Source organism: Anas acuta, chromosome 19, assembly GCF_963932015.1.
Source record: "Anas acuta chromosome 19, bAnaAcu1.1, whole genome shotgun sequence".
NCBI classification, from domain to species: domain Eukaryota; kingdom Metazoa; phylum Chordata; class Aves; order Anseriformes; family Anatidae; genus Anas; species Anas acuta.
The window spans coordinates 8,095,530-8,110,524 of record NC_088997.1 but is presented as its reverse complement, the minus strand read 5'-3'; the positions used below and the strand labels follow the sequence as shown (position 1 = coordinate 8,110,524).

At 41.0% G+C, this 14,995-nt stretch overlaps 1 protein-coding gene across 2 annotated transcripts in view; it reads left to right on the top strand.

Moving 5' to 3' along the window:
• ANKFY1 (ankyrin repeat and FYVE domain containing 1) overlaps window positions 1-14,995 on the top strand; it is a 34,135-nt gene that overhangs the window by 2,481 nt on the left and 16,659 nt on the right. Inside the window, exons 1-9 of one of the 2 annotated variants that reach the window (XM_068656190.1) lie at window positions 1,650-1,731; window positions 2,697-2,889; window positions 4,431-4,549; window positions 7,616-7,751; window positions 9,142-9,265; window positions 10,603-10,752; window positions 11,570-11,735; window positions 13,476-13,680; window positions 14,432-14,500. In XM_068656190.1, coding sequence (XP_068512291.1) covers window positions 1,665-1,731; window positions 2,697-2,889; window positions 4,431-4,549; window positions 7,616-7,751; window positions 9,142-9,265; window positions 10,603-10,752; window positions 11,570-11,735; window positions 13,476-13,680; window positions 14,432-14,500 — 1,229 coding nt within the window. In that variant the 5' untranslated portion in view covers window positions 1,650-1,664. Of the gene's footprint in view, window positions 1-1,649; window positions 1,732-2,696; window positions 2,890-4,430; window positions 4,550-7,615; window positions 7,752-9,141; window positions 9,266-10,602; window positions 10,753-11,569; window positions 11,736-13,475; window positions 13,681-14,431; window positions 14,501-14,995 lie in introns of those variants that run through there. The other variant, XM_068656191.1, reaches the window with a different exon arrangement.

Sequence of the window (14,995 nt, the reverse complement as noted above, 5' to 3'; positions counted from 1 at the left end):
GTAAATAGCAAGCTTGGAGCTGTGGTGCCGTTGCTTTAAGCAGATGATGCTTCTCCCTGAGCGTCAGCGTACAGCCTTTTCGAAGTGATAATGCAGTGTGAACTCTTAAATTGAACATCATACAGGGAAAACTTGCTGGTTTGCTCTTTTGCACCGAATGCTGGTTAGGTGGATGTTGAGGACTGCCTTTAATGTATGTGCACCTGAAAGGTGCTGTAAGATCCAGTGCTCTGCAGGTGTGCAGCTGTAGGTAATACACAGCTGTTACGCATGCTCCTGTGTATAGAAGAAACTCTGGGATTATGGCTCCTGCAGCCCTTGCAGCAAGTGAATGTTGATTGATCTGTCTCACTGTGGTTACAGGAAGTACGTACAGGAGTCACCGTCCCTGGGGGTGTTCAAGGAAAGGTTGGACATGGTTCAGTGGGTGATAGGGGTGGTAGGGGGATGGTTGGACCAGAGGATCTTGGAGGGCTTTTCCAACCCTAATGATACTATATGCCATCGATCTGGAAACAAGACTTCTAGAAGCTTCAGGCCTTTCAGGTGTTTTCACTACCAGTAGTGGTTGTCTAGAGTCGCCCTGGAAGTAGCAGTGAAATGAGCTTGATTTTCTGTGTAAAACTGAAGCTGCTGCTGCTGCTTTAAGCTGCAAGGTAGTTCTGCATCACGTCCCAGTCACTTTAAAGGAACTTGGAGCCAGTGCGGTGGCTTTGGTAAAATGAGAGAGCCTTCTGATTCTTTATTCCCCCATTCACACTTCCCTTGCTTGGCTTGAAGAGGCAGTGCTTATTTAAGGTTATATGTGCTGGGAGGTTCAGCAGGCAACTTCTTGTTCCTAGCACTTGAGATGGCTCCTTGGAATCTCAGTGTATGAACAGCAGTGTTGGTGCACTCATTTTTGCAGCACTTCTCTGGAAGTGTCTCAGGATCACTCTTGGCTCTTACCAGGCATCGCTCTCCTTCCTGTAGCAGCAGGGTTTGCTTTGTGCCACCCTTGGCACCTTCCTTATGAATCACTCAGGAAGGAGCGGTTGCTTCAGAGATGTGTCCCCCTAGTTCTGGGAACACGGGCACTGCAGCATCTTCAGATGGAAGGAACAGAGCAGAGCTTCAGCTCCCTTTGAGGGCTGCTCTGGTAGCACAGTTTTGGAATCACAGCGTTACCTCGGTAGAGTAAGTATCCCAGAGGAGAAGATATCTATTAACTGGTAAAGGATGGAGCTGAATAAATGGCTGTTGAAGCAAGTACACTGCCAACCTTGCTTAAGCAGTATTAACAGAAGAGTCAAACAGGGTAAATTACCTCCTCTTTATCCATTACAGTCGTTAAGTTAAAAGACTTACAAGGGAGTATTTGCCACAGCAGTCACAGAGGAGAGGCTAAATGAGGCATTCAGCCCGCAGCTGAGCAAGGGGAGGATGCTCTGCCCTGGGGACCTGCTGGAGCCAGGCCAAGGCCAGCTTGGCTGTTGGACTTTTCTCTAGGAGCAGAAAGAAAACACTGGTCGCAGAGCTCGGCTTCTTGTTTGTAATACTGTTTTACATTTAGTAAATATTTGAGGAAAACTTGTTGAACAGTGAATTCCTGGCTAGCAGGGAGGAATCTTGTGAAGACTTTCCCATTGGTTACCTTCCAAATTTCTCCTCCCTGCTCCGTTCTCATGTTAGGACTGGCTTTGGATATCTGTCTTGTTTGGAAGCTTGCCTTCTTGATGTGGATTGTTACGGGTGGGTAATAATCAGCTAACCACAATGATAGCTACATGTAGCCTGTGCACCTCATCCATGAATGCTCCTCAGTTAGTCTGGTTTTAAGCACCTGTAAAGCCTTTTACATCCAGCAGTGAAGTAGAGGGTTTTCATATGAGTGTCCCAGGTCAAGTTCTACACAGCTGTGCAGCAGAGTGCCTCACCACAGCTCTTCGGTGTGGTATAGGAGCAGGCTCTGCAGTGGGATGGGAACACTTGGTCAGGGACCTGATGGCCAGGTGCTGCTGCTGTGCGTGTGAATTGCAGCAGCCACCACAGGCCCAACTCTGCACCACGACGCCTCGTCAGTGCAGAGCCTCCGCTGGGGGAGTGCGTTGATGGAGAGTAACTGGCTTTATATATTTTTTCACTGGCCTTTAGAAACACAGGTTTTGGGGAAACTTTGCTTTCCACTCTGGCTATTTCTTAAGGAGCTTCTTAGCTGACAGTGCAGAGTTCTAGACAGGTAAGTTAAGTGCTCTGGGTTAGATGTTGCACTGCCAGCAGCTGTTCTGATGCTTGCTTGTGCTCGATGACTGCTGTCAAGGCAGGCAGCATCGTAACTGTATTGATTGGTAACTGCTGCTGAGTGAGTCTGTGCTCTACCCCACCACAATTCCGTGGCTTTAGAAAGCTTGTGGTGCACCTGACTGGATAGCATTCAGGAACTCTATTTAGGAGTAGCTTTTATCAGTGTGTTCTGTTTTTCTGTGGTGTTTTTTTTTTGTTGTTGTTTTGTTTTTTTCAATGTACTTATGGCTAGCAGAGATATAAAAGGTTTAATATTGGGGATGAATTACTCAAGTAGTGTGGAAGAAGTGTTTACTGGAATGCCCCATGACTGAAGTAAATGTGTAATGCACCTGTAGAGTGAAGTTACTCTCAGATGCAATGCACAGATGTGCAACGTTTCAGCCTTGTAGTAACACTGTGTGCCCCTGCAGAGGAGGTGGCCAAGCTGGAGAAGCACCTGATGCTTCTCCGCCAGGAGTATGTGAAGTTGCAGAAGAAACTTGCTGATACAGAAAGGAGATGCAACCTTCTGGCTGCCCAGGCTAACCAAGACAACGCCAGTGACACTTTCATCAGTCGACTTCTTGCCATTGTATCTGAACTCTATCAGCAGGAGCAGTACAGGTAAGAAATGTTCCTGTGGGGAAGGGGGGATTACAGGAAGCTTTGGCTTTATTGACTTTATAATATGTGCTAATCTTGGACAAGAAAAATGCTTTCACCTCTGCCTGGTGTGAGCAGGGTCCCCAGGTAGATGTTGCAAAAGCACTCTTAAGATCAGGCAGTATCTTGAATCCAATTCTCGGATCAAGAGCTCTAAGCTCAAGTTTATCTTTGAGGCTGGCATTTAAGACAAGCTTAAAGAAAGTTGATTGCTTTCACGGTCAATGGCTGAGCTTCCTTTGAGCAGAAGTTATTTTACACTGTCCTACAGCTAGTTGACACATTAATTATGCCGTGTATCTTACAATTGGAAAGCCCTACTTTTTTGAAGGACTATCTCCTGCATGTTCTCTGCTCTTTTTTTATGTGTAAAGAAGCCTGATTTAATTGACTTGTCTGTTTGTATGGCGTAACAAGCCTTGGGCAGTTATGACTTGCCAGTGTAAATGATACTATATTTCTGAGTTTTAATGTAAAATTAGGTTTCATCATTTATCTTCCATATGAACATTAAGGATCAATGTTAATACTCTAGATGCCCCAATGGATTTAGTGCCAAGACCACACCTGACACCAATTTCTTTGCTATTACTGAAACCAACTCTAGTATTGCATAGGAGGCTAGGAATGTAAGGGAAAATAACGTAGTTTTGTTTAAAATGTGTTCCCACCGTGTCTCGTGTTTCTCTGAGAAATCTGTATGTCCGGTGAGAAACTTAAAATAGCATGCTGGGTAAAAGATGAGATTTTTTAGATTGTTTATGTCAGAAGAGTTGGATTATTTCTTCTTTATTTCTCTTCAGATTTTAGATTTAAAGTCGTAGAATAGTGGCCGAACAAGAAAAGGAGAAAGGAAGCAAGTCCCAGTGAAAGCTTAAAGTAACATCTGTGTATTTTGTGCTTCAGTTCATAGTGGTGTTTTGATTTAGAAAATTGTCTGGAAAATACACCTACATAGGAATAACACTTGCAAGATGTGGAACTTTAAAATAAACAGGGCAAGTACTTTTTAAGTACAAAGGATAACGTGGTGTTAAAAGGTTTGGTATTAAATTAAAGTGTTCTTGACAGCTGGGCTCCAAGGAACTGGGCATTCTTGGAGTCTGCGTTGTCCTCAAGACTACTGTCAAACATCGTTTGTTCTGTTACTGCTCTTGTACAAAACCTTTGGTGCTTGGCTGACAGTGCTAGAATGGACTCTGCAACCTAAATATTGAACCTCGAGATTGCTGGATTTTCCTGTCTTCTGCAGTAGTTCCCTAGCAGTTTACTGTGAAACTGTTAAACATTTAAATACTAGAGACTCATTTCATTCATATAAAAATAATAATTACGTCATTTGGTGAAGTATTCCACTTAAGCAAATGTGTTTTGATATCTCAAACAATCTGAATCTAAATGTGGATACAAAGATAGATACTAGGAGATGCTGAATCCTTGCATATCTAAGCACGGGGAAAGCCTGCATTATAAATGGCCATGCTTTTTTCTTCTCTTATCAGTGATCTGAAGATAAAGGTCAAAGACAAGCACATCAGGGCTCACAAGTTTGTCTTAGCGGCACGCAGTGATGCTTGGAGTCTAGCCAACCTTGCCTCAACAGAGGAGCTGGATCTGTCAGGTCAGTCATTGCTTAGTAATATGTGATGCTTCACTTGTCTCCAGGATGACTGGTGAAAGGGCCTGTTGAGAAAAGGTCACTCTTGCACCTTTTGGATTACTGCTGTCCGCAAAAAGTGGTATTTAATCATAGAATCATAGAATATCCTGAGTTGGAAGGGACCCTTAAGGATCATCAAGTCCAACTCTTGACACCGCACAGGTCTACCCAAGTTCAGACCATGTGACTAAGTGCACAGTCCAATCTCTTCTTAAATTCAGTCAGGCTCGGTGCAGTGACCACTTCCCTGGGGAGCCTGCTCCAGTGTGCAACCACTCTCTCTGTGAAGAACCCCCTCCTGATGTCAAGCCTAAACTTCCCCTGCCTCAGCTTAACCCCGTTCCCGCGGGTCCTGTCGCTGGTGTTAATGGAGAAAAGGTCTCCTGCCTCTCGACACCCCCTTATGAGGAAGTTGTAGACTGTGATGAGGTCTCCCCTCAGCCTCCTCTTCTCCAGGCTGAACAGGCCCAGTGCCCTCAGCCGTTCCTCGTACGTCTTCCCCTCCAGGCCTTTCACCATCTTCGTAGCCCTCCTCTGGACACTCTCCAACAGTTTCATGTCCTTTTTATACTGTGGTGCCCAGAAGTGCACACAGTACTCGAGGTGAGGCCGCACCAGCGCAGAGTAGAGCGGGACAATCACCTCCCTCGACCTACTAGTGATGCCGTGCTTGATGCACCCCAGGACACGGTTGGCCCTCCTGGCTGCCAGGGCACACTGCCGGCTCATATTCAACTTGCTGTCTACCACGACCCCCAGATCCCTCTGGGGGATCCCTAATCAGTTGATAATGAAGCTTTCTCTGAAACATGGTGGTAGACTTGTGAACGTGATGCTAGTGCTAGTTAAATCAATAGTGCTAGTTAAATCAATAACCTACCTTCTTTCTCTTTAATGAACAGGGGTTGAGAATGGTGGCCTGTTTGTCTTTTCTAGAGTCAACTAAACATAATGCCAATCAAATCTATATGGAGGAGCTTGACTTCTTCCTTTCTAAGGACAGGGCTTTTTGAGGTAGCGTGCATAATTTTTCTGAAGTGTGTAATGGAAGTACCTTGCTTCTTGTTAACAGTGTGTGTGGAAGAAATAAATACAAATATTGATCTTACAAAAGTGATTTGCTTTGGCATTTTGATACTATTGCAAAATAGGTTAAGGAAAAAGAAATTTTTGAAAGGCTGTCTTCTATAAGATGGTGTTTTGTTCCAGTGTAGCTGTTTCTTGCATATGCTTACACTGGGCAGCATTCCTGCAAATTGAGACTTTCTTCTGTACTTAACAGTATAGGAAAGTCTTGCACAATTAATTTGTGAGCAATAAAAATGGGTATGAAGTTAAGCAGGTTTGCAGGCTTGCATGTTGAATACCAAGCACTGACCTCACTTTCTGTGCTGTATCTTATCATGAGTCCTAAATGCAGACAAACTGGAAGGAAGCAAGTCACAGCAAGCCAGTTCTGTGTGAGAGCGTAGCAACTTTCCTGCAGAAGGATTTAAGGATCTTTCTGCAGCTTCAAGAGAACATATGCCAAGGAGTTTTTCTTTAATTGAGTGCTATGTTAGCATAAGATTTATTACCAAAAAGCCCTTATGCTAATTGTGGCTTTGTTGCAAGTCTTTAAGTGGTAGTCCATAGCACTTGTAGCTTTCCATTCATGGTAATCTGAGAATCTCAAATGTAGTTGTGGTCTTGCATGTTTAGCAATGTAAACGCTTCCTCTTATTGAATGATGCTTAAAACAAGTTGTGTAAAGAATACCACCTACTGTTACAGAACTAAGTTTAAAAAAAAAAAAACAAACACAAAAACATCAGAACAACACTTTGATACATAGCAGAAAGATTAGTTTTATGAAGTAGTTCTAGCAAGCAACAAGCTGTTCCCCCAAAAACTACGTCAGGGTTTTCTTTAAAATAATAATAATAAAAAAAAGTCCTTTCTAGAACTTGCAAGTTAAGATTGCCTAAAAACTAATTTCAAAATACAGGCAGCATTTGAATCTGAGTATTTTCAGAGTTCATGTATTCTGCGGAATGAACATAAAGATAAGCACAGGTTCTCGTGTTGGGAGGGAGGACATGTACTCTTTTCTCTGCCAAGGCAGAGCTGATATTACAGTTCAAGTAGGCTTTTCTGATAACTTCGAGTTAGGCCAAAGATACTTGCCTTATTAAAGCCTCCTGTTTCTTAGGAGACAGTCTGTGTGCTATGTCAAGTACTGTCTGGTATTCTGCAAATAATCTGAGACAACTCTGAGTAAAGATGTTTTAGGATGGATTTTTCAGTCTTGAACATCTATCTTTTATCTTTAAAAACTAAACAGCTTAAGAGACTAATGTTACTTTGAAAAGAAAAAAAAAACACCAACCACAATTAGTTTAGAAATTGGTCTGATCTGATGTTATGTCTCTTGTGTCCCGTGGATAGGTTTCTGTAGTTTTTGCTGTGTTAACAACATGCAGGCTTGGTTGGGATCAGTATTACAAACACCTGAAGTCTATCCAGCTTCTTAAACTGACTTTCATCTTAGAAATGGTTCCTAGCAGTTCTAAGTACTTTGTAGTCATTCCTAAGATGTAAGCAAGCTTATTGACATGCCACAGTTTATAACACACGACTGCAATATGCCAAAAGGGGTTCTTAAAGTGAAAAGAGGATTTGGGCATGTCACATACAGATGTGGATTTAGCTATATGTGAGTGAGCAAAGACTTCAAAGGGGCATCGCTGGCCCTTAAAAGTCATGTTCATTTAGCAACTGGGAGACGGTACGGGGCTCCCTGTATTCTGCACAGTGTTCCAATGGAAGAAAGGTTTTCCTGATTGGTGCCAGCACTGCTGCTAGCTTTGACTTCTGCCCAGTTTTGTCTCTTTATTTTGCCATTTTGATTAAGCTAAAGCAGTGTGGTTTCAATGAGATGATATTTTTCCTGGTAGCTGTGACTTTAACATTCAGAGGAATAACAACTACTTGAATAGGTGATTGTTCTTTGGGTATTTTATTAATCCCTGTTGCTCCGTGTACCAGATGCTGACCCAGAGGTAACCATGGCGATGCTGCGCTGGATCTACACAGATGAACTTGAGCTACGAGAAGATGATATCTTTTTGACAGAGCTCATGAAACTAGCTAATAAATTTCAGCTCCAGCTGCTTAGGGAAAGGTGAGTCTTGGTAAATACAGTGGTTATTCTTGAACTCTTTAACCTTGTTTGAATAGAAATAAGTTGACAGCTGCTAGCAGTTGGCTGCAGCTTTGCTTTTCTCAAAGACTTGAGGTTTTTGGTAATGCAGCAGGACATTCAGCTGATCACAGGAAATGAAGCCTTGCACTATAGTTATGCTGTAGCAGTTTTTCCTTACAGCTCTTATGTTTACTTCCCAGTTCTTCCAGTCAAACTAATAACCCTAATTTGCCAGGGAAATGAAGCAGAGAGCAATAGATTAATAACAAGCTCTGGAGAATTGCAAGAAAGGAAGAGTCAATGACAGTATCTTGTAATATTAAAAGGCCATAGGTGAAAACTAACTTAAATAGCTGTGTGTCTTGATAGCAACTTTTCACCAAGAAGGGTAATGTTACACTAAATGCTTCCCCATTATGGAGAGGATGATCACACCATTTTAATAGGGGATAGCTTATCTTGAATGTCTAATGTTCTTAACCACTTAGTGACAAGTCTGAATCTACAAAATGAAACCTCTTCAAGTTTTGTTCAACTCTGAAGCTTTGAATTTTATCAAAGGTGAAGTATCCTTTGATAATCTCTTGCCTAAGGGGTGTCTGGTTCTGTAGTAATACTTAAGGTCCTTACTTAATCTAATATTTGTGACACAATGTGAAGCAAACTAAATTGTTAATAATAATTTAAAACAAGTATTTGACATCTATGGGGCCAGTACAGAAACTGCCTTCAGACTTTGTACTAACAAAATATTCCTCAGCATGGTAGTCTGGTGGCAAGGAAAAAGCCCAAGTACAGCATGCTGATGATGATTAGCAGATGCCTTCAGGTGTAGACACCCAAAGAAAAGTGTTTCCTTTTTGTATTGAAAACTACCCGGAGTTCACTGCCATGCTTAACTTCAAGCTGAGTTTGTAGTTTTCTTCTAACTTCACACCTCTAAAGATGATGTAGTGGATCTACTGTTAAACCCTGTCCCTTCTCTTCATGAAACAAACATTTATTTGGCATGCTTGTGATACTGTAGTACTTAGAAGTAGGGAAGATGTCTAAGAGCTGCAGCTTGTTCCCATGGGAGAACTGGCATGCCTCTATTTACTCACAGGCTCCTACAGTAAGTGGTGCTATTATGGGACCTCAGCTTAGACAAACTGCCTTAATAGGAGTCTGCTTTTGCGGGGACTGTCTTATAGGGCTTATGATTAAAGTATATTTATGCTCCATGGCATTGCAGTGAAGTAAGTCCAGGACTACTTCTGTTGGCATCCAGGAGAAGAGTATATAGAAACCTGTAACAGCATGGGAGGGTGATTACTGTAAAGCTGTTTACTGAACTTACTGAACCCTTTTTTTTCCCCTATTTTGACAGATGTGAAAAAGGAGTTATGTCACTAGTTAATGTAAGGAACTGCATTCGTTTCTATCAGACTGCTGAGGAGCTGAATGCTAGCACTCTTCTCAATTATTGTGCAGAGATAATTGCTAGTCACTGGGTAAGTACTGCTAGAAGGAAGCAAAAGGAAAAATGTTTACAGAGAATAGAAACTTAAGCACAAGAACATCACTTACTGTGCTGTCTAACCTCAGAAATTTGTCTTTGTATGCTACCATTCAAGCATTCCAGCTGGGATAGGGATTACATGGATTCCTGATGCCTTTTCAGTGACTAAGGCAACCTGTTGCCCTGACCCTTAGGTTTTTCAAGGGGTCAGAATATTAAGTGTGAGTGAAGGGACTTTTCTTGAGACAGGAATCACTTTCCCTTCCCCTCTTTCTTACTTATCTTTATAATATGCTGCTTTTGGCAGTGCATTATTTAGTATTTTATACAGTGTTAAATCATAATTATTTTTGAAACAATGTACATTAAATGGCCATTCCCCTAAGTTTTTTTCATTGTTGTCTCTGGAGGTTATGTCACTTGTCCATCTTTGTATAAATGTCTTGATGGGCAGGGGGAAGTAGCTTGTAGCCTGAAGAGTTGTTTTGTTCACTGTCAAAAGCCTCTTACTTCCATAAACATGAGACAAACCAAAGCCATTGCGATAGGCAAGAGGGTTGTATTAACAAATCTGGACTCTAAATTGTTCAGAGGTTCACCCATAGTTTGGTTCCTGTCTATATAGGATTACAAATCCCAGGCCTGCATTTACTTCTAAAAATAATCCTTTTAAGAGCCAAGCCAGGAGAGAGTTTATCTTCTCTAGCAGGGGGAGTGGCAAGCAATCTTGCAACTGACTTGGAAATTTCATTTGCTCTGATGTTTTGAGGAAACCTTGATTAACTGTGTAATGGATTAGTCTCTAAAATAAGTCTGTTTGCCAACAGCAGACTGGTGTATGAGGATTTAGGTTATTCTATATCTTAAGACAACATGAGACATCCAGAGGTCAGATGTAGATACTGCTTTGTGCTCAGAGATCAAGTTTCAAACTTACATGGAGTTGTCATTCCTCAATAGCTCCTTTGACAATAGGGCTTAATACTAATCTGTGACTAGAGTCCAGATAGAGAATTACTTTAGGAACTAGATGTTTATCTACTGTAATAGATGGAAAAATGCTTGTTTTCTGTGCCTGTCACAACAGGGAGGAAAAATACCTCACTGTACCAGATCTCAAAACTAACATGTAAGACTTCCTCTCAGTGTTTCCTCCTAGTCTTAACAGGATATCTTGGATTGTTCCTGCTTTTTTTAATGTTGTGCATGTTATTAAAATGGAACTTTTAACTGAGCTTGTTTTGTGAATTTCGTAATAGCATTGTGCAATGCCTTGTTTATAAACAAAACAAAAATACTGCTTACCCTTTGTTTTTTTATTGGTTCTAGGATGACTTGCGTAAAGAAGACTTCAGTAGCATGAGTGCTCAGTTATTGTATAAAATGTTCAAGTCAAAGACAGAATATCCTTTGCATAAGGCTATTAAAGTTGAGAGAGAAGATGTAGTCTTCTTATATCTTATTGAGATGGATTCACAGGTATAGTGAGACTAACTTTTACTGTCTTCTGTAACTCCATGTTTTAAATAACTAGTTTCTGACTGGTAGTGTAAGCTATTTCTGTCCCCAGTTCTTACTCGTATGTTTATTATTGTAGCTACTTTTATGTCTGTAATAGAGGCTGAGTGATAAAGGCTCTATAAAAACATAATTAAGAAGTGAGTCAACACTTCTGATGTAATCTGTTGCATGCAAGATAAATAAAATCAAATTATTTATTATTATTATCAAATCAAATTATTATTATATTATAAATTATTATTGATTTAAATAAAATCAATACTTGATACTTATACCACGCGACTTCAGATGTGCATGGCTTAGTAAACTTTGCTACTTTGTGGTAGTTCAGTAAGCATTATTTCTTTGAAAAGGCATCTGTTGTGTTCAGATGAATATTCTAAACTAGCAAATAAGCTGTCCAGCAGATTTTAGGATTTGAGACATTTTAAAAAGGAATACTTGAAGAATTCTTCCTATTACCATGTTGACTGTGCCTAGATAGGCAGAATCTTTACAACTGCCAGTCTTGCTTCCTGCGAGTTAAACAAGACTTGTAGGTAGAACTCCCGTTTCCTCATTGAACAGTCTTCTGCTTAGATTTGATTTTGGTGACTCTGCTAGCTGTCTGATTATTTCCTGTATAAGGTGTGCTTACCTAAATGCAATACTGGCATTTACAATTAGAGTTGAAGGTCTACTTTTACGGTAGTTAAAATGGGCTGTTAATGATGTTACGTTGGGCTGTTGAGCATACCTGTTTAACTAGTGTCATCTGGTTAAATTTGTGTTGTAGCTTCCTGGAAAGCTTAATGAACTGGATCAAAATGGAGATCTTGCTTTGGATTTAGCCCTCTCCCAAAGACTGGAGAGTATTGCAACTACGCTGGTCAACTACAAGGCTGATGTAGATAGGGCAGACAAGAAAGGCTGGAGTCTGTTACACAAAGCCATCCAAAGAGGTAAGGATATGATGCTCTTTAACTTGCAGTTCCAGTGTGGAATATATATTCCGTAGTCTATTTTTGTCTCACTGTGTAGCTGACACTTTAGTTAGAAACCTGTAGTCACAGATAAATATTGTCCCATTTCTTTTTGCTAAACTTATAAAACGGGTATGTTTCTTAGTCTTTTTTTATGTTTCTTAGTCTTTTTTTTTTTTTTTTTTTAAGGATCTAAAAGCTAGCCTGCTGGCTGTTGCATTAAACTTGTACTACATGACATCAAGAAGCAATCCTAGTAGAGTATTTTATTCTGAAGGAAAAAATACGGGGAGATGCAGATAGTATTTTAATGCAGCAACTCACTTAATGTCCCTGACAAATGGTTGAATCAAGCATGGTCAACCTAGCTATAAATAAAGACGAAGCCTTCTAAACATGTTTCAGATGCAGCATCTGCGTCTTACTGATCACTGTTAACAGCAAGGGACTTCTCCCTACTGAACAGCAGTTTGAGGGGAGGAAAAACCCTCTGGAAAAAGATGAGGAGCAGAGGGACATGCTAGGCAAATCTAAATATCTACAAATTTAAATTTTATTAGCTCAGTGCAGCTTGCAACTTCTTCCTTTAATCTCCTACATATCTGAACAGGGTAGTGCTGGAGTCTGGTCCGGTGAATGAAGCTTCAGCAGCAGGAGTAGGAGGTCTTCTAGGCATAGGTCAGTGTTGTGGTGGCTGCAGCACTGAGAAGTTTGCAGCAGGCTTCTCTTAATACCAGCATTTGTGTTCCACTTCTAATGTCTGCTTTCAGTCTAAGCTAGAGCTCTGAGAATGCTTGCTTTTCAGTAACAAAAGCTTCAGTGAGTCGATCACTGTTAACAGTCGTGTTCTGGAAATGGAGCTTAAGCAAATTGTCTGAACTTGCCACGTGATTCTTATTTCTGATCACTAAAGAGTGAGGGAATATCAGATAAGGAATTGGGGGAGGATTAGATTTTACTTCTTGATGCCAAAGATGACAGCAATCTGTGCTGCTTTTTCAGGCAGTTTTCTTTGTTGTCTGTTCTTGCTGTCAGGACAAAAACTTGTGAATGCATGTAGTTAAACTAGTATTTGGAATAAGAGAAACTAGTAATATGCTGAAGGCATTCTGGATGTCTTGTTTCAAGTTCAAGGTCTTGTGCACCTTGAAGCAGGCCTAAGTTCTGACTTCTGAGAAGATCTAAGGAAAGATTTCTTAGGAATGCCTATCACGATAGGTCCTAGCTGTTGAAGCTGTTACTTCATGGGGGCCTACGTTTTCAAGAGCAATGACTGCATTACTGTTTGTTTATATAGCAGCACTGAACAGATTGCAACTAACTTCTGCATTCTTCTGACTGCCCTGGAATAGGAATAGTACCTTTCATTCAGAACTGTGGGTAGTCTCACAACTTGCCTGGTTGTGCATTAAAGCTGCAGTGACACAGAAACTAACAAACTTAGTATCACCGTACCAAGTGAACTAGTGCGTGGACTTGAGTTGCATGTAACCTTAGGGCAAAACACAAAAGGGAGAGAGAGTTATGAAATATCTTAATCCTGGCTTTGCAGTGGAGTGTTCCTGAAATTATCTATTACTAAGGTGTTTTAAAAGCAGACTGTTCTGTTGGAATGATTGTATCATATAGAAGGAAGTCACGTATCCATTTTCTAGGCTTATTTAGAACATAGAGGGTTCACAGTGTATCCATAAATAACTTTATCCTTTTTCACAAAAGGAGATAAATTTGCTGCAAACTTTCTCATTAAAAACGGTGCCCGTGTGAATGCTGCTACGCTGGGAGACCAGGAGACCCCTCTGCACCTTGTGGCGTCATACAGCCCCAAGAAGCATTTGCCAGATGTCATGGCAGAGATGGCACAGATAGCAGAATCCCTCCTACAGGCAGGAGCCAATCCAAATATGCAAGACAGCAAAGGAAGGTAAATACTGGACGGGGTAAAGTCTGCTACCGGTTTAACAGATAACACTGCAGCTGTTAGGTACAGCCCACTTGGAACCTTCTCAGGTCTCAGCAAAGTACAGGTGATGGTGGAAGCAGGGAAGGTGAAGTCATTTACTTCAGTTTGAGACCTGCAAGTAGCACCCAGAGCAGAAGCTGTTGCAGGCTGAGCGGTACACTGTCATGACCAATTTTCCCTATAGAAAGCTGGGGGGTGAGTTGACTGCTGGAACAGATGGCAAGCAGTTTTTTGCCTTTATTGGATCACTGAACAGTAAAGCAAGCTAACCAAGATGACAAATGACATTCCTAAAAATCTGCCTCCTCAAAGCTGTCAATACTATCTGAAATAGCCAATATGTGCAGTGTGTTTATCAGAAGTGTAGGGTCTTTAAACTGCTTTAGAGGTTACATTGGACTGGCAAACAAGTACATAAAATGGTGTAGAAACCTCAGAGTATATTAGCTACTCAATTTGGGTAAGTCAAGATTTTGTGCTCTTTCCTTGAAGATTATCTCTTCTATTAGGGTAAAGGGTTGCTAACTACTAAATCCACTGGAACCATACCCACTATAATGGAAGCTTGTTTTTCTGTTGGGATGTACTAGGGCTCTTCACCTGAAAGCAGAGATGAAGGTTAGCCCCATAAATGATAGGGGCATGTTGGCAAGCACAGACAAATCTTAAATGCCTCACTTATTGATGTAACTGTACTTTGCTCCAATTGCAGGACCCCATTACATGTGTCGGTTGTGGTCAGGAATGAACCTGTATTCAGTCAGCTTCTCCAGTGCAAACAGTAAGTTCTGCTTACATGTAAAATACACTGAGCACCTATTTCAGTGAAGGTACGAAAACTGTTTAACAGCTCTTTAGACCTTTTTGCTGTATCATAAGGCTAGCAGTAGCCTAGAGATGCAAAACAGTGAAGGCTCTGCATAACTTGAGATAGCAGAAGCCAAGCAAGTTTAACCTCCTGTAAAGAGGAAGCAAACTGCATCTCAGTGTTTTTCTAAGAGAGCTAGATGAAATGTGGCAATATCTTCACTTGTAGTGGAGCCAAAAAGAGTAATAAGAATATAATGAGACATTTTAAGTCTTGAGTTCAACTTGGATTATGCTTAAAGCTATCACATGTCACGTTATAGGGACAGGAGGCAAAACACTTCATTTAATTCATTTTTTCCATTGTTGACTTTACAGTTCTTGTATGTTACTTAAAAGAGGACTTGCCTGTTTGAGACGGTTTGTTACAAGCCAAATCTAGCAAGACCACGATTAAGAGTCATGGGCT